Source organism: Thamnophis elegans, chromosome 8, assembly GCF_009769535.1.
Source record: "Thamnophis elegans isolate rThaEle1 chromosome 8, rThaEle1.pri, whole genome shotgun sequence".
NCBI lineage: Eukaryota > Metazoa > Chordata > Lepidosauria > Squamata > Colubridae > Thamnophis > Thamnophis elegans.
In genome coordinates, this window is record NC_045548.1 from 50,777,620 (window position 1) to 50,794,135 (window position 16,516).

The following is a 16,516-nucleotide window of genomic DNA, read 5'->3' on the forward strand; positions in this document are numbered from 1 at the left end:
TTTGAGTCTTTGAGGCAGAGCACAGGGTAGCAAAGGCATTTGTTTTCAGTCTCAATAACTACTTTACCACTGCTGTTTCTTTGTCACTGGTTGTATACATACAATCTTTGTAGTACATAATTTTCCAAGGACTATTTTTAAAAAACAAACAACATAATTACTTCTGTGATACCTGGTTTTACCTAAAACTGCACAGTTCAATTGGTCTGCCTAATTGGTCCACTGATTTAACATTCTTAACTACATTATTTGGTATGTATCTCATTTTCCTGAAAATAAGACCTGCACCAAAAATAAGTCCTAGCTTGATTTTTACGTCTGTGCCCAATATAAGCCTTACCTGAAAAATAAGCACTAATTAAGACTGCACCCACTTTATGGTTACCTGGTTGCATGAGGTGGGGCGTGGCGCATGGGAGGCGCACAGGGATGGGGGGTGGAGCTGCCTCGTGTCCTGCACCTGCTTACATTAGTACAATTGCAGCCAGGCCTCCCATGCCCCAACACCTGCCTCGCCTTGCTGGCCCACTTCTTATGCGGCCCCTTGCATGCATTGTCCTCGGCCTCCGTTTCATCATCAGAAACCTTCAGGAACCGAGAAACAAGCTCCAGATTGACATGTGTGTTGCCACCTGACCTCTGTTTTGCCCTCAGAAACCCTCAGAAAGACCTCTGCAGCTGAAAAATGAGCTCCAGATTTATGCATGTGTCGCCCCCCACCTCTGTTTTGCTATCCGAGGCCTTGGGAAAGGCAGCTGAGCAATGAGCTCCGGATTGACATGCACGGTGCCCCTGACTTCCGTTTCACCGTCAGAGGCAAGGAGGCTGGGGGCACCACACTCTTTGTTAATTATGTATATGAGAAAGCATGTATAAAAAGACTGTGGATAGCAAAGGCCAAGTGTATTAAAAGTATAGGCTTAAAAGATCTCAGTGAGAAAAAAAATATGAATCTATATTGAATGAAGACCAAGATGCGACAAGCTGGGAAACAATTATAAGACCAAGCTGAGGAGCAATAACTGAGACAAGAAATTGGTACCTCAAGCTTGTAAGGATGTTTCTTTGTGTCAGAAAGACAAAACTCAGAAGACAATAAGGCTAGCAAGGAATTCAAAATATAGCATGAGTTTGGATCTGATTGTGAGTGTTCTAATATGTTTGAAGTACAGTAAAAGTGGAAGTGGAGGAATAATGACAGAATAGGGAGAAAGCAGAACTGATTAGCATTTTCTTTGTAATTATTAGTGGTTCTCATTTTTTTAGGATGTGAGGGAAGCTGAAGCCTAGAAACATGCTTTTCTTAATGACTTCTGTAACACTCTTCTCCCTAATATTAAACACCGGGAAAGTTGTAGAAGTTTGAAATTTTTAAAGCTATTTTGAAAGATGATAGTGATATACTGTTGTTGGTTATTGCTTTTACAATTATTATTTTTTTGCAATTTTATATGTTTTTATGGTTTTTAAAAAAGTAAGTTAATTGTCAGGAATCTTTGTTACTTGCAATGGCGTGCAAAACAAATAAAATTCCGAGAGAGCTGTTGAGGTGCTGGACGACTGGAAAAAGCTAACATATTATAAAAAGTAGAAGACTTATAAAGTGACACTGCATATGAGAAAGAATTAGGGCTTCTGTGTCAGTTGCTGAGTGCCTCAACTTAAAATGGACATACAGAAACTGGAGTAAATTCAGACCAGAACTACTTGGATGTAAGGAGGTGAAAGCATTATGAAGAATGGTTACATCAGCATGGCATATTTCACTTGTGAGAAGTAAAGTGGGGAGAGAATAAAGTAGTGATTTGTAAATATTGGAAAGGTCATGTGGAAGAGAGGATTTCTTTTTTGAAAAAGAGCAGTATGATGAACATGTTGAAATAAAGAATCATTCAACATTAGGAGGAATTTTCTGATGGTAAGAGTGATTGAACAATATAACAATTTATCTAGAATGTAGTGAAAAACTTCCTTTGTTGGAAGTTTTCTAGAAAGACTGGATAGTCACCTGCTGTGGATGACTTAGTGGATATGTGCACTGATGAGAATTCAGGTTGGTTAAATAAATAACATACTTTCCAACTTGTATACAAGTGCAGGAGGTTTGTTTTCCTCTGAGACTTCCAAATTCTTGTGGGAGGTAGTGATTGTGTGTTTTTGTCTGGCAAGGTACATTATATCTGTATTGACATTCTGTTATCTGGAAAAATGATAAAGAGAATGTTCTTTCTTTGTCTTAATGTGGTATAATGAGCTTAGTGGTTAATTATCTGTGAATAGGTTTTTGATAGTTCATTGTTTTTCCTTCTTGTGTTACACTTTGCTTTATAACACTGGAGTTTATAACATTGTAGACATTTCTATAATGTCAACTAGTACAAAAGCTTAGTTTGAAATTAAATCAATTAATATACATTCTTCAATACGTACAGTTTCCAAAATGTATTATTCAATATGGAATATTAGGATCAGTTTGCTTTGGAATGGTGTGATTTTTGCTGTTTTGGTACTCGAACTATGGTTTGAGACCTAGAATGAAAAAAAAAGGAAAAATGAGTAATCAAGCTGCTGTTACAATGGATCTGCACTATGCTCTGATATTTCAGTTAGAAAAATAGCATTAAGTGAAGAGATGAATGGTAGAGGGGACAAACCACCCATACCAAGATATTGAAGGTGAGCTAACATCCACTCTAAAGTATTTTGTCAGTTTAGGTTAAGGTTTATATGTAACATTTACTAACATTTACTTTTTCACTAATATGGATTATTAATCTAAATATGGAGTATCATTTTACTTGTCTCATACCTTTTACATTATAAGACTCTAAGGGCAGGAACTGTTGTTACTAATTATAACAGCTGCTCTGAAAGCTTTTCAGCTGAAGAATTGGGTATAAATACTTTAAAAGTAAATCAATAGTTTATTTTTTATCTTAGCTAATATTAACAATAAACAACTGCTTGCATTCCAGAATGTCAGCTGTTTTTCAATTGATTATTATTCAGTAACATATTTAAATTATTAACCTAGGATCAAACTATGTTTAGTTTTTACTTATACAATTTTGTCCTATTTACTATAATTATAGTTTTTCTCAATATTTAGCCATTTTTTTCTATATTTTAACTAATACATAGTTGCATACCACTACTATATATGATTCTAATTTAGTTTAAGGGAGCAAAAAGTAAAATATGTTATTTGTTTTTTATTTGAGAATAAGAGGAACATGATTGTAGAAATGTAGTACAGGTTTTCTTTGACATATGTCTACAATGATGCCTGACTATTAGGATCTTACATTGTGACAATTGTAAAATGACTTGGGTCATGTGGCTGACTCAATTTTATGGTTTTTTGCAATGGTCATTAAGTCAATATGGCAGACAGTAAGTGAGCCAATAGTTTGCTCAGTATTTTGTTGAAAGCTGGAACTAAGTGCTGTATTTTGACAAAAACAGCATAAAATATAGTCATATGACTGTGGGATATTGCAAATGGCTTTAAATGAGGCTGTTGCCCTAAATGCAATCATTTGACTGCAGAGGGGACCTGGTTGTTGGAACTTTGGATCAGGGTTGCAAGTCCTTCTTTCAAGTCATTGAATGGTTGTAAGTAAAGGACTATCTGTAAATTCTCTCTGTTTTTGTTTGAGATAAATTGGTTAGCATACATTTCATACAGATCTTTTTTGTTGTTGTTAATGATAAAGCAAAACCAGAGAAGGCCAAGTTCTGGTACCAGTCTAGTCAACAGTTACAGGAAATCTACTAGGTGAATTTTGGAAAGACAAACATAAAATTTTCTTTTCAGGAACCCTGAGAACAGCGATCAAATATTATTCTTTATGTATAACTTTATTGCTGTCAATAACCAGTTACATGGTAACAAGACATAAAACAATAAAAGCATATTTTTATTTATATACCTAACCCCTTTCTGTATAAAGCAGTAGCGGCAGTAAAAAAAATTCAGCTGTTCAAGTCTGTTTTCAACTGGTTTCTTAAATATTACATATGTACAATCTGATATTATAAAGCAAACAAAAGTCATTCTCAGAGGGCATGTTAACAGGTAAAGTTACAAAGGCAGGGAACAAGTTATTATTGAAAGGGCATTGATGGAACATGTTGGCTAGTCTCTCATATTCCTCTAAAACACAGGCAAATTTACAGTGCAAAAGTAGTCTACCTTCCCTGCAGTATTACACAGGACAAGATAGGCATAACAGAGAGCTCTGTAGCATGTTAGACTATTAACATTGAATAAATGACTTACTGGTTTGCTGTTTATATCCCACCTGCATAAGTTCCCTAGATCACATCAATCTTCCTGAAAAGCTATTTGTAATACCCCTGCCTGATTATGGTATCATTCTCCATGTATCAACGGGAGAGTCCAGGATACGTTATTCTAGCCTGCTAGTTCATTAATTGAATTGAAATTCTGAAGACATGCCTCCTTGGCAATGGTCCCCAGTCTTTCAATTCAGTCTCAGCTCACAGGACTCGTTTTCTTGACCTCTCAGCTTAGGTTTGGAAAGATTGTTGGATTGTGATATAAATCGGTTTGACATCAATAGAAGAGAACGACAGTATATCTTGCTGTGACATAGCGCCATAGGCGCTGTTGCGGGGCTCTTTAGCCCTAGATTTAGCGCTTTCCGCGTTCGCCCTTTTGAGCTACGATCTTTTGTCTCAGGAACTTCTAATGGACATTGAGGCTGCCCTTAATTGTTCAGGAAAGACCACGCTGATTAAAAGCATAGCACAGCCTTTTTGTGTGTGGTGCGAGGAGAAAAACGTTAGCCATCACTGGTATTGGTAATTCTTGATTTAGGGCTAATTAATCCAGATTTATGGTCGTACATTGTAGCCATTATTAAGTGGTTTAGCAAGTGACTTCATCTGATATTACAACCTTTTTTGAAGTGGTTGTTATGTAAACACTGGTAAGCAAATGCTGCAGTAGTTAAGTGAACCATTATACTCAATGGACTTTTTTTTTGGGGGGGGGGACTAGAAATGAAACTGACAAAAAATGTCAGAAATTGTGGTCATGTGCCTGGGATGCTGTAAATGGCCCTAAGTGTCAGTCAGTTGCCAAGTGCCCAAAATGCAATCATGGGACTGCATGTGGGCATTTGAATTTTAAAAACAGGTCATAAGTAGCTGAGGATGCCCATTGTAACTTTGAATGGTTGCTTAAGTGATGAAGACCTGAAGTATGAGATTAGAGTTATTGTTTATTTTCTTAAAAATAAAACATAAACACAAATAAAAATAAACATTTTTGACAATAATTTCAAAAAAATTATGTAAACATTACTTAAATTGATAAACACTACAAGGAATATAATATTAATAGAATAGGCTTATAGGAACTAAACCTGATTCATGAATTTATTATCAATTAATTGCAATTTTAGTAGAATAGTGGGGACATATAGTCAAATATTTTGTCCTCTTCAATAGGCTGAAAGTGCATCCTCTGATATGGCTGCAGCCTCCCCAACATCTGGAAGCAGTAATAACTTCGATGGAAGACTACAGATGCAAGTAACAAGTAAGTTAAAATATTCAAACGATGTGTCTTATTATTTGCCTGCCATTGATAAACAAAAATAGATTTATCTCTTGTTCTTTTTATCTGTGTTTGATTATGTCTCTCCCTGAAGTGACTAGTACAGATTTAATCCTTTGCAGATTTACAATTGTATTTTATATATCCTTTTAAAATAGAAATACTACATTATATCCTATTAGTTTGAGCAAAGAGAAATGTGGTACCCTAACATTTGAATGGAATGGAAACGGGTTGGAAGGCCCTTGGAGGACTTCTAGTCCAACCCCCTGATTAGGCAGGAAACCCTATGCCATATCATTTTGGTTCTTTTGAATTTATTACTGTGTTTACTTTAAAAATAGCTAATCACATAGAAAGATGAAATAACATCATGGTCCTTCAAGTTTTGTTGAACTTCCATGTGTTTTGGCTTTAGTTAGATGGTCACCTGTAGTTTGATAAGAAAGAGAAAATTGCTTTTCCTTCCTTGAATTTTGTACCATTCATTTTAAACAAATCTTAATATCACTAATCATAATGTTTTTGGTGTTTCTTTGGCATAGAAAACTGCTAAGGCCAGTTAGCTTGTCCTATGCTTCAATTGCTAAGATTAACAAATTTTCTGAATTAAGAGGGATGTGTACATTGTCTCTTTGTATTTCACAGTTAGTAACTATGACTTTTAGTTTAGTTTGAATATTTTAGGCGATTATTCAAATTGGTTTTAATCACATTAGGTTTTTCTGAGTTTTCTCTCAGTATCTTTATTTATTTACATTGTTACAGTTGCTGATAGAAGTTTGGGATATATGATGGGGAGTAAATTCAGTGAAAGGTCTGCTTTGGGAGTTTAAGTAGATACCAAATCTTGCCTATAAAAGGTTTTATAGTTATCGGTATTGTACTGATAGTCCGATGGCCACTCACAGGCCTGAAATCTCTGTGATTGAGCAAAGTGGCCATTAAATAATGTGTTGTTTTGCTCAATAACCACAATCTCAACTCTCCCAGTTGCAGTTGGTAAGTGAATACATGAGTCATTAAGTGGAGGGCTGGAGAGGGGGCCTGTGCCTCCAAAACATGGTAGGGTAAGGACAGGGACTGGGCCTTCCACCATACTTCGGAGGTCTTGGTCCTTCCCAGCCCCATTAGGGAGAACAATCATGTGAATAATGGCATTCAGTAGCATTTTCGCCAGATCAGATTTTCCTTCCAGCATGCTAAGGGAACAGACCTTTTTCAATCTCCCCTTCACTTGTAGTCTTCTCTGCTGGCTTCCCCATTGACTTTCAAATGATTGCAAGATATTTGGCAACTGGTCATAAATGCAAACACTTGTCAAGTACATGTGATCATGTGATCAAGGGGATCCAGTACAAAGCTTTATTAAAGTTGAAAATATTTTATCGGCTGTAAAGCACCTGTTCCAAGGCAGTACAGGCAGTAAAACAGCTATAAGGATCTTTGTGAAACAAGAACATTGCATTGATATGTTTTAGGATACTTGAAATCTAAAGAAGCTTAATCCCATGGAAGACAGTAAATCTCAAAGAACTAAGTAAGCTTTAGGTATATTCAAATTATAAAGTTCTTGTGAAATGTCACAGTGGCTACATGATTGTGAGGTGAGTGCTTGGCAACCAATTTGCACTTATGACCAATTGCCAGGCACCCCATGATCATGTAATTGCCATTTACAATCTTCTCTGTTGGCTTCTCCAGAAAATCAGTTGGGAAGCTGGCAGGGAAGCAATTCCTCTTCCCTCCATGCATAGGTGTATGTGTGTGGAAATCCTTTGTGGGACTGCATCCTGACATTGCATCATATCATCATTTATTTTACAAAAATAAAGTCAAAATGGAAAAGCCATGATGACATGGTGTAATATATCATGTGTTGTTCATCTGAGATTGTATTTACTTACTTTTAAGTACTGTTAAGGACCAGATGATTTTTACTATGTCCTGATATGTAAAAGTCTAGAACTCAAGGAGGGTTTGCTTTCTTTTTCACCTGACTGTTCAGTATATCCTAAAATCATAAACATTAAAAATCTTTTTAATGTTTTAAATTTTAACACCAAAGTTAAAATTTCACAATCAGGCCTCATTAAATCCTCTTATTTACTTTACGTCTATCCCGGTGGTTTGTCCTCTGAGCTTGCTGCTTCACTTGTGGACATTTTGTTAGCAAACTACATGACAATCACAAGACTAACCGACAACCCAGAACCTATATAAACAAACAAGACACTTCACCCAAACTGAAGATGTTACCTAGTTTGGTAACAAAAAGTCTGGGAGCCAACCAGCAAGCTCGGAGGACAAACCTCTGCCTAAATCTACAATCCCAAGATACGAATATGCTCTGCAATTTCTAATCTTATTTGGGACCCCTGGAAGTGCTGTCACTAAGGAGTGTGATTATGTGACAACTACATTGCTTCGTGACAGAGGTTCAGTCCCAGTTGCGGTCCTAAGTTGAGGAATACCTGTATTTTTACTTGTTTAGTAAGCAAAATATAGTCTTTGGGTATAAGAGACCAGTTCTTCAGGTATAGCTTTCATGTAAGCATTTTTGCTTTTGTGATATTATACAAAACTAGGTTTAAGACCTTTCAAAACGTCGGTTAAGAAGGAGTAGGAATTGTTAAAAGTTCTTGATGATAGGGTTAGTGAAAACTATATCTGTAGATTTTAAAGTTTGCTGTTTGATTACATAATACCTCTGTCGGCATGTTGCTATAGTAACTTTTATAAAACATTCTCAGAAGGTTATTTAAGGAGCTGGAACCATTTTCAGTGAAAATACAACTCAAGCAATGAACAGTTAATATTAGTGTACTGATTTGTCACTAGTGAAGTGTGAAGAACAACTTCAAATAGATCTCTTTAACTGCTTGTTATCGCACCCTTCCAGTAGTACTCATCCATCAGTTGTTTTTTTCTAACATAGGTTCTTTTAGCTAGATGAAAATGGAAGTGTGAAGTGTGATTGTTCCTGCATCTCAACTGTCATGCTGGAATATATACAAGGGATTTTTCTTGCAACAAAGCAGAAGCCTTTTGATTGTCACTATGTTCCAAATTAGAGTCCTGTAATACTTCTAGGCAATTTTAATGTACAGTAAAACACTGTTTGTAATCACAAAATGTTCACCTGGCCTGGATTTTCTGGATAGTGGTAAAACTAAGCTCCCCCATTCATTAGTTTTGAATAGAGACATTGTAATTAATTGTCATTTTCTAAAAAGAACTATTTCCAGTAGCTTTAAGTATTTTTTTTTTAGTTTCTAGTGCCAAATTGAAAAGAAAAAAGAACTTTTTTGGTTTAGCTGCCATTTATACAGAACTAGTAGCAGACAATGAAGTGAAGAAAACATCTAAGTCTGGCAGTTCCTCAAATCCAAAATGGGAAGAACAATTGACAGTGTAAGTAGAATATTTGTATAATTAACTATTTCTATTTCAAATGTCCAGAATAAATATGCAGGTAGCAGACCACTTAATCAGATTATTTTTTAATGGACAAGATGAGGGAAAAACAGTGGGTGATATGAAGTTAGTGTCTGTGTTATGATGGAATAAGAGAGTAGTTTCCCCTCTGTTAGATTTTACGAGATACTGTTTTAGATAGCATCCAGGATTGTCTCACCTACTATTGGGATGAAGAAACAAACACAAATTAATCCCCATTTTTTAAAATAATTTTTTCATCAATAATTGGCTTTGTTTCTATCCATAAAGGAAATACAGGTAAGTGGAAACATAAATAAACTGAAGCATATTTTATATTAACAAACCAGAAGGCAATATTGAATAGTGTTAAAATAAAAGTCAAGGGAAAGCGAATTAGAAAGCTTTATCTGGAAATTGTAGAAAGTGTATCCTTAAAGAAAGAACTTTAGTTACCTTTGTTTTTGTGAAACTTCAAGAGTATCACATACTGTATTGAAGTTAGATCCTAAACTGGAAGATTTCTACTAGTTGCAATTGGCTTTTATTCCTTGGTGATACTTCCATTTATATATATATAAATTAATTTAAAAAAAGATATGCACAGCAATAAAACAGCCAGGATAGTTTGAATATTGAGGAAGAAGAAGATGAAGATTACTTTGAAAAAATATTATAACAGTTTGATTATTGTGTATTTAGGTTATATTATATGACCTAATTTTAACCCTTTTAATTATTGAACGCAGGCTGTATTATAATTGTATTGATGTAATATTATCTAAACATGCTGCTTTCTAATCAAAGGACAATATTCAAATAAAGTAATTATTGCTTTACATGTTGGGGATTATTAAATATATGCAGTAATGTATTTCCAATTTTAAAAAAGGAATTTGTTTCTGTATAGGAATGTGACTCCACAGACCACTTTGGAATTTAGAGTTTGGAGCCATCATACTTTAAAAGCTGATGCTTTATTAGGAAAGGCCACCATAGATCTTAGACAAGCTTTGGAAGTTCACAATAGAAGATGTAAGTTAAAGTCTGCATAAAATCCACTTATTTATTTATTTTTAATATTCTGTACTTTATGCTCCCATTATGCCTCCAATATAGGTACGCTAAATATTATATGATAATAATTCCCTCTGAACTACCCCAGGCAGATTCAGTGAACACCTTGAGAGTTCTGCTAGACTTGTGACTGCTACTCGAAGAGGACATGGCAGCTGTGACTAGAAGATCTTTTGAACAACCATGGGTCATATGCCAGTTGCATCATTTTTTGGATTATGAGGCTCTGCACTCAATCACTCATGCCCTGGTCATCCCCTATTTGGGTTATTGTAACACACTCTATAGGGGGCTAGCCTTGAAATATTTTTTGGAAACTAAAGTTGGTTAAGAATGCAGCCACGCATATAGTTTTAGTGGCTCTTAGGGTGGCACATGTAATCCCAATATTACGCAACTGCACTGGCTGCTGATTTGCTTCTGGGTCCAATTAAAAATGTGAGTCATTACCTTTAAAGTCCTTTATGGTATAGTTCCAAGCTATCTTAGGAACCATTTTGCCCCTCTATATTCTTGCTGGCAGAAGAAGTCTACTGCAGATCCCATCAAAAAAGTGAAAAAGTGCAAAGAAAACAAATTAAAAAGAAAGGAAAATATAATAAAGAAAAAATAAGTTATATAAAGAAAGACTTGTCCTTTATCATGATAAATAGAAACATTTTCAGAAACTTATCACCTTCCCTGGTACTTCAACAAAATATATCTTCTTACCATATGTCATTTCTTATCTGTAAACAAACATATTTAGCCCTAATCAACAGAAGTCCATTAAGTTTCCAGAAATAACATATATATATGTTTAATATATATATATTAAACTTAATTAAATAAAACAACTTTAAATTCCTTTACTTTCATATGAGTAATGTCACTTTCTCTGCAAGTACAACAGAAGATTTCTTCTTTCCATATGTGATCTCTTGTCGTCAAGCAAATCTTTACATTTGTTTTAATTAAAATTAAATTTTAATTGGCATTCAGTCCTAGTCAGCAAAATCCATTAAGAGTTGCCACAAACACCAACCTACCATATTGTTTGGACTATAAGATGCTCTGAACTATAAGACACACCTAGCTTTTGAGGAGGAAAAAAAAAATCTGCCTCTGCCTCCCAGCAATTTGCCTCCTTGCAGCAAACAGAAAACAGCCTGGTCAGCTTCAGCTTCCCTGCCGCCGCCTGAACACACAGAGGCCGTAAACGGGGCATGCGGAGCCCGGAAATGGTGCACGTGGACATGGCAATAGGTGGCAGTGGCAATGGATGGCAGAGATCCCCACAGCTGGAACAGCTGATCAGTGGTATTCCGGGATGCAGATCCAACCGCCAATCATCTGCTCATGCTAAATCAGATGTGCTGAAGCTGACCAGGCTGATTGCTGTTTGCTGTAAGGAGGCAAATTGCTCAGGCATAGGCCAGCGAGTGGGGGCCGGCAGGTGGGCACGGTTTCAGTAACATTTGCTCTGTAAAACGCTCAGACATTTCCACCTCCTTTTGGGGGGGGGGGAGTGCATCTTATAGTCTGAATAATAAGATATATATTTTAACCTTGATCAAATACATGTACTCCTTCCCTTTGTTTTTAACCTTGATCTTTAAATCCTTTCAATAGCATCCCAGAACTTAATTTCTTTTCATTTTTTCTTTGTCCTTTGAAAACCCAATATGTCTCTTTGGTAAATCCAAAAGAAAAAAAAATTATTGGAGTACATCTTCAGGTTTGTTATTTGCGTATACCCTTTAATTATTTTGACATCACCTGGTTTCATTTGTAAATTCTAGGTAACATCTTTTTCCATATCGTTTTTAAGTTGTCATTTTTAATCAAACTCTTTCTTGTCCAGTAAAACTAATTTTTCTATAATCTCTTTTCAAACCATTTTATGATAGCATATAATCTTAATAATATTTTCAGAGTGCATTGTTTTCAAATAACCTTGAGTTGTTTCAAAGGTAGAGTATTTGATCTATTCTATATTAGTGGGTCTCCTCTCCTTTAATTATAATCTTTAGTTCATTTTGGTTCCCTCTAGTGTCCAGACTTCAAAAGTCCCATCTTATATACCGTATTTATCGGCGTATAACACGCACCGGCGTATAACACGCACCCCCCATTTTAACACAAAAATTTGAGTAAAATTTTTTTTCATTAAAAATAAATGACTTGGAAGCTCGGAACTTAATGTTGGATTAAAATTTATAACATTAGAACATGAATTATAACATTAACTCCTCTTAAAAGGCAAATATGAAATGAAAAAACACCTCTTTGAGCAAAAAAACTTAATCAGAATCACTGCTTTTTGGAAAACCAAAAACCTCTTCCTCATCTTCACTTGTATCCTCAAAATCAAACTGAGCACTGCTTTCACTGCTTTCACTGTCTTCATAGATCAGTTCGTCTTCTTCCCCATCCAAAGCATTGCTTATGCCACATTTCTTAAAAGAGTTGATAACAATATCTTCTTTGACTGCGTCCCATGATGTTTTCACCCACTGACACACTTTTGAAATGCTAGGTCTTTTCATTCGCCCAGAATTTGTAACTTCATGTTGAGTTTCATCACACATGTATTTATTCCACTCTAGAATAAGTGTGAAAGTGTCGCTAAGTGTGAAAATGGTTGTTAAGTGTAAAAAATGGTAATCAGTCACTTTTTTCAATGCCATTGTAACGTTGGTCACTAAATGTTTTCCCCCTCCTCGAGACACCTCACTTCTTCCTTCATTCCTCTTGCTTATCTATCTTCACCTTATCCATCTTCTGCTCTTTTCTTCTCTTCCTTCCTTTCTCCTTCCATCCTCTCTTCTTTCCTCACTCACTCCCTTCCTCCTTTTCCTTCCTCCTTCCATTCTTTCAACTTCCTTTCTTTTACCTATCTATCTTTTCTGTCTTTCTGCTCTTTCCATTTCTCTCTTCCTCTTCGCTTCTGTTCCTTCCTCCTTCCATCCTTTCACCTTCCCTCCTTCCTATTTCTTCCTTCCTTCTGCCTATCTACCTTCACCTTTGTCTTTCTGCTCTTTCCCTGTCTTCCTCTTTCCTCCCTCCCTTCTTTCCTTTCTAGTTCCATCTTTTCTTCTTTCCTCTCTCCCTCCCTTTTTCTTTCTTCCTTCCTTCCTCCTTCCTCTTGCCTATCAACTTCATCCTCCTCGTCTTTCTGCTCTTTCCCTCTCTTCCCCTTTTCTTCCCACTTCCTTCCCTCTTTTCTCCCTCCCTTCTTCTTTTTCTTCCTTTCTTCTTCCATCTTCCTCCTTCTTTCCATCTTTTCTCCTTCCATCTTCTCCCCCCTCCCTTCTTTTCCTTCCCCCTCCCTCCTTCCTTCCTCTCCTTCCCACTCTCTCCTTGGGAGGGGTTGGGGTTGGCAGCAGAGACCAAATAAAGTCAGAAAATCTTATTAAAACTTTCCTATTTGTTGGATTGCCTTGCTGCGAACTTATAAACCAAATCAGGGAAACATTTTGCAACCGAGCCTGCTGCAAGGAGAGGCAGTCCTGCCCCAGTTTTGCAAGGAATGAGAAACGGTGCTTTAAACCGAAGCAACTGCAAGGAACCGCAGACAGGGAAAGAAAGAAAGAAAGATCCTTGTAGCACAAAACCCACCTTTGCATGGTTGTGAGAACATAAACAAACAAAAAAAAAAAGCACAGCGTCCCTCCGCCCTCTGAATAGGACTCAGCATGACTCTGAGCCGGGCAGGGAGATAAGCACCTTCATTTGCATTCTCTGAGACCGTGATGCTTTGCAAGGAACATTTCCCCGGGCTTTTTGGAGATTTTTCCTTTCGTGCTTAAATAAAAAGAACGGGACTTCTTTAAAACGCCACAGCTCTTTCAGCCTAACAAAAATGCAATCTCTTCCTTCGTCCTTCTCCGTCACTAACAGCTGGGGGCTCAGAAATCGGAGTGAAAAGTCAGTCCTCCATCTCTTCCCTCTTCCCGGATTCACTCCGAAGTTTTAAATCTTCCTTCTGTGCATAAACACTCCCTCCCTCTCCCCCTCCCTCTCCCTGTATCTGTTTGTCTCTCACTCTCTGTGTGGCTCTTTACCTCTATCTCCCCCCCTCCCTCTCTCTGTCTCTCTTGTCATTCTCTGTGTGTGTCTGTCTCTCTCTCTGTCTCTCCTCCCTCCTTGTGTGTGTGTGTATGTGTGTGGGGGATCCCTGCCACCGCGGATGGGCTCCGGACTAGTGGAGCCTCCTCTTCCTCCTTTTTAACCAGGCGATCTTTGGCTGCTACACAATCCCAAGGTTTGCAGCGCTTCAGAGAAAGAAGGCATGCGAGAAAGCCCCCCCCCCATCCCCGCTGCCTGAACATTTGAATGAAGGAGGCTGCAGGCTCCTTTGTCCTTGGCTATGCAATTTTCTTTCGTTCTCTGCTGCCCGAACGAGTGAATAAGGCAGAGGGAGAATGAAAGGAGATTGCGTCCCTTCTGTCTCCCAGTTGCTCAGAAAAGCAACTGTGGGAAGGTCAAAGTATCCATGGAGAGCGAGGCTGCTGCCGGCCGTTTCACCTTCAAGGTGAAACGGCTGGCAGCAGCCTCCCTCTCCTGCGGCCAGCGTCCGTTTCAGTAGGGAAGAAAACTTCCTTTCGCCTTCCCGGGCTTCTGCCACCCGGCAGAAGCCCCGGGACCCAGTCAAATTCGCTGCGCAAGGTGAAACGGCTGGAGCAGGCAGTTTGGGACCCGGCGTATAACACGCAGTATCGGCGTATAACACGCAGGCAGGGTTTAAGCTTGCAATTTTAGTTTTAAAACTGCGTGTTATACGCCGATAAATACGGTATTTTTTCTAATCAACAGCATTTCTCATGGAAATTTTTGTTATACCTAATTTCATAAGATTTCATTTCATCTTCATGTTTAGTAGAATTCTAAAGAATTCACAGGAAGGATTCTTGCTTTTAATTTCAAAATTATTTTACACTCCTCTGGCTCCCTGGTCCATTTACAACTTTCAGAATACCAATGTTCTAATCACACTTTTGCTATTTATTCCAAAATAAGGTTCTTTTCTTTTTAAAAAAGCCCTTCAATTTTTGTAAAACTTCTGTTGCCAAGGATTAAACTCATCCAGTTTAATGAAACTTGCTGTTCTGAAGGAGATATGTATATATGTCTGTGGATGTGGGTGTTTATGTGCACATATGTGCATGCATACACAGATATATGCATATACATACTATTACAAGCAATTTCCATAGGTGATAAGAACAAAACTATGCAAATCCAGTGTCAGCTTTGGGTTGCTTAGTAGGCACAATATAACGTGCTGGTGTTGATCTTTAGAACTCTTTCATGACTTATGGCTTAACTATCTATGAACCATTTTTCCCACCATGAACCTGGCTAGCTGCGTAGATCAGTAGACACAATTCTGAAAATTCTCCTGCTGCTAAAAACATGGCTCTCAATTATTTAGTAAAGGACATTCTTCTGTATGGCTCCCAGGTATTGAATGGTTCCCTAAGGAGATGCAGTTGGCTCCCATTCACCCATTATTTAGGAAAATGGTAAATTCTTATATATTTTTTAAACTTTATTTATTTTAATAAGTTTAACTTTTCTTTATATTTTAATTGTATTCATTTTTTTCTGTTTGTGCTATGTAATTTATTATTAAAACCCATAATGAATGTAAAGAAATGCAGTAACTAAGGCATCAGATTAGAAACTAGGAAACCATGAATTCTAGTCCTCAATTAGGCACATAGCGAGCTGGGTGACTTTGGGTCAGTCATTCTCTCTCAACCCTACAGAAGAGGCAGTGGTAAATCACGTCTGAAAAATCATACCAAGGCTTATTTATGTAGTTTCCAAGAATCAGACACAATTGAAGGGAATTAAAAAATGCTCAATATTAGAATAAAAAAGATTGAATATAAATGCAATAAATAAATATTGCATTGGGTAAGAAGGAATTAAAAAACCCCTCCATTTCATGAACAGCTTTCAGTCTGTGTGAGTTGTGCTTTAAATGCATAAAGATCCTTATATGTTATAGCAGGGGTGTCAAACTCGATTTCATTGATGGTCACATGAGGGTTGTGTTTGACCATGGTGGGGTAGAGGGTGGCATGGCCAGTTCAATGTCACTTGTGTTCTGGGCTCCTTGGTGGCCCAAGTGCTCGGCTGCGATGGCCTCTTGCAACCCTCTGCCAGTGAAAATGGAGCTCAGGAGGACTGCGTGTGGTTATCCTGAGCCCCATTTTTGCTGGCAGAGGCACCACAGGCCGGTCCTTCACTGTTTCCAGAGTGACCCCACAGGCCGGATCTAAGCATCGCACAGACCCCATCCAGCCCACAAGTCTTGAGTTTGACACCCCTGTGTTATAGGTTCATTTTGATGTAAGACTTTATATCTTGCATTGCACATAGGCAATTAGACAATTATTACCGACTATGCTCCATAAATAGTGA

At 37.4% G+C, this 16,516-nt stretch overlaps 1 protein-coding gene across 1 annotated transcript in view; it reads left to right on the top strand.

Moving 5' to 3' along the window:
* Positions 1-16,516, top strand: part of WWP1 (WW domain containing E3 ubiquitin protein ligase 1) — a 55,816-nt gene that overhangs the window by 10,543 nt on the left and 28,757 nt on the right. The window contains 3 exon segments of the mRNA XM_032222545.1: positions 5,479-5,569; positions 8,860-9,001; positions 9,936-10,060. Coding sequence (XP_032078436.1) covers positions 5,500-5,569; positions 8,860-9,001; positions 9,936-10,060 — 337 coding nt within the window. The 5' untranslated portion in view covers positions 5,479-5,499.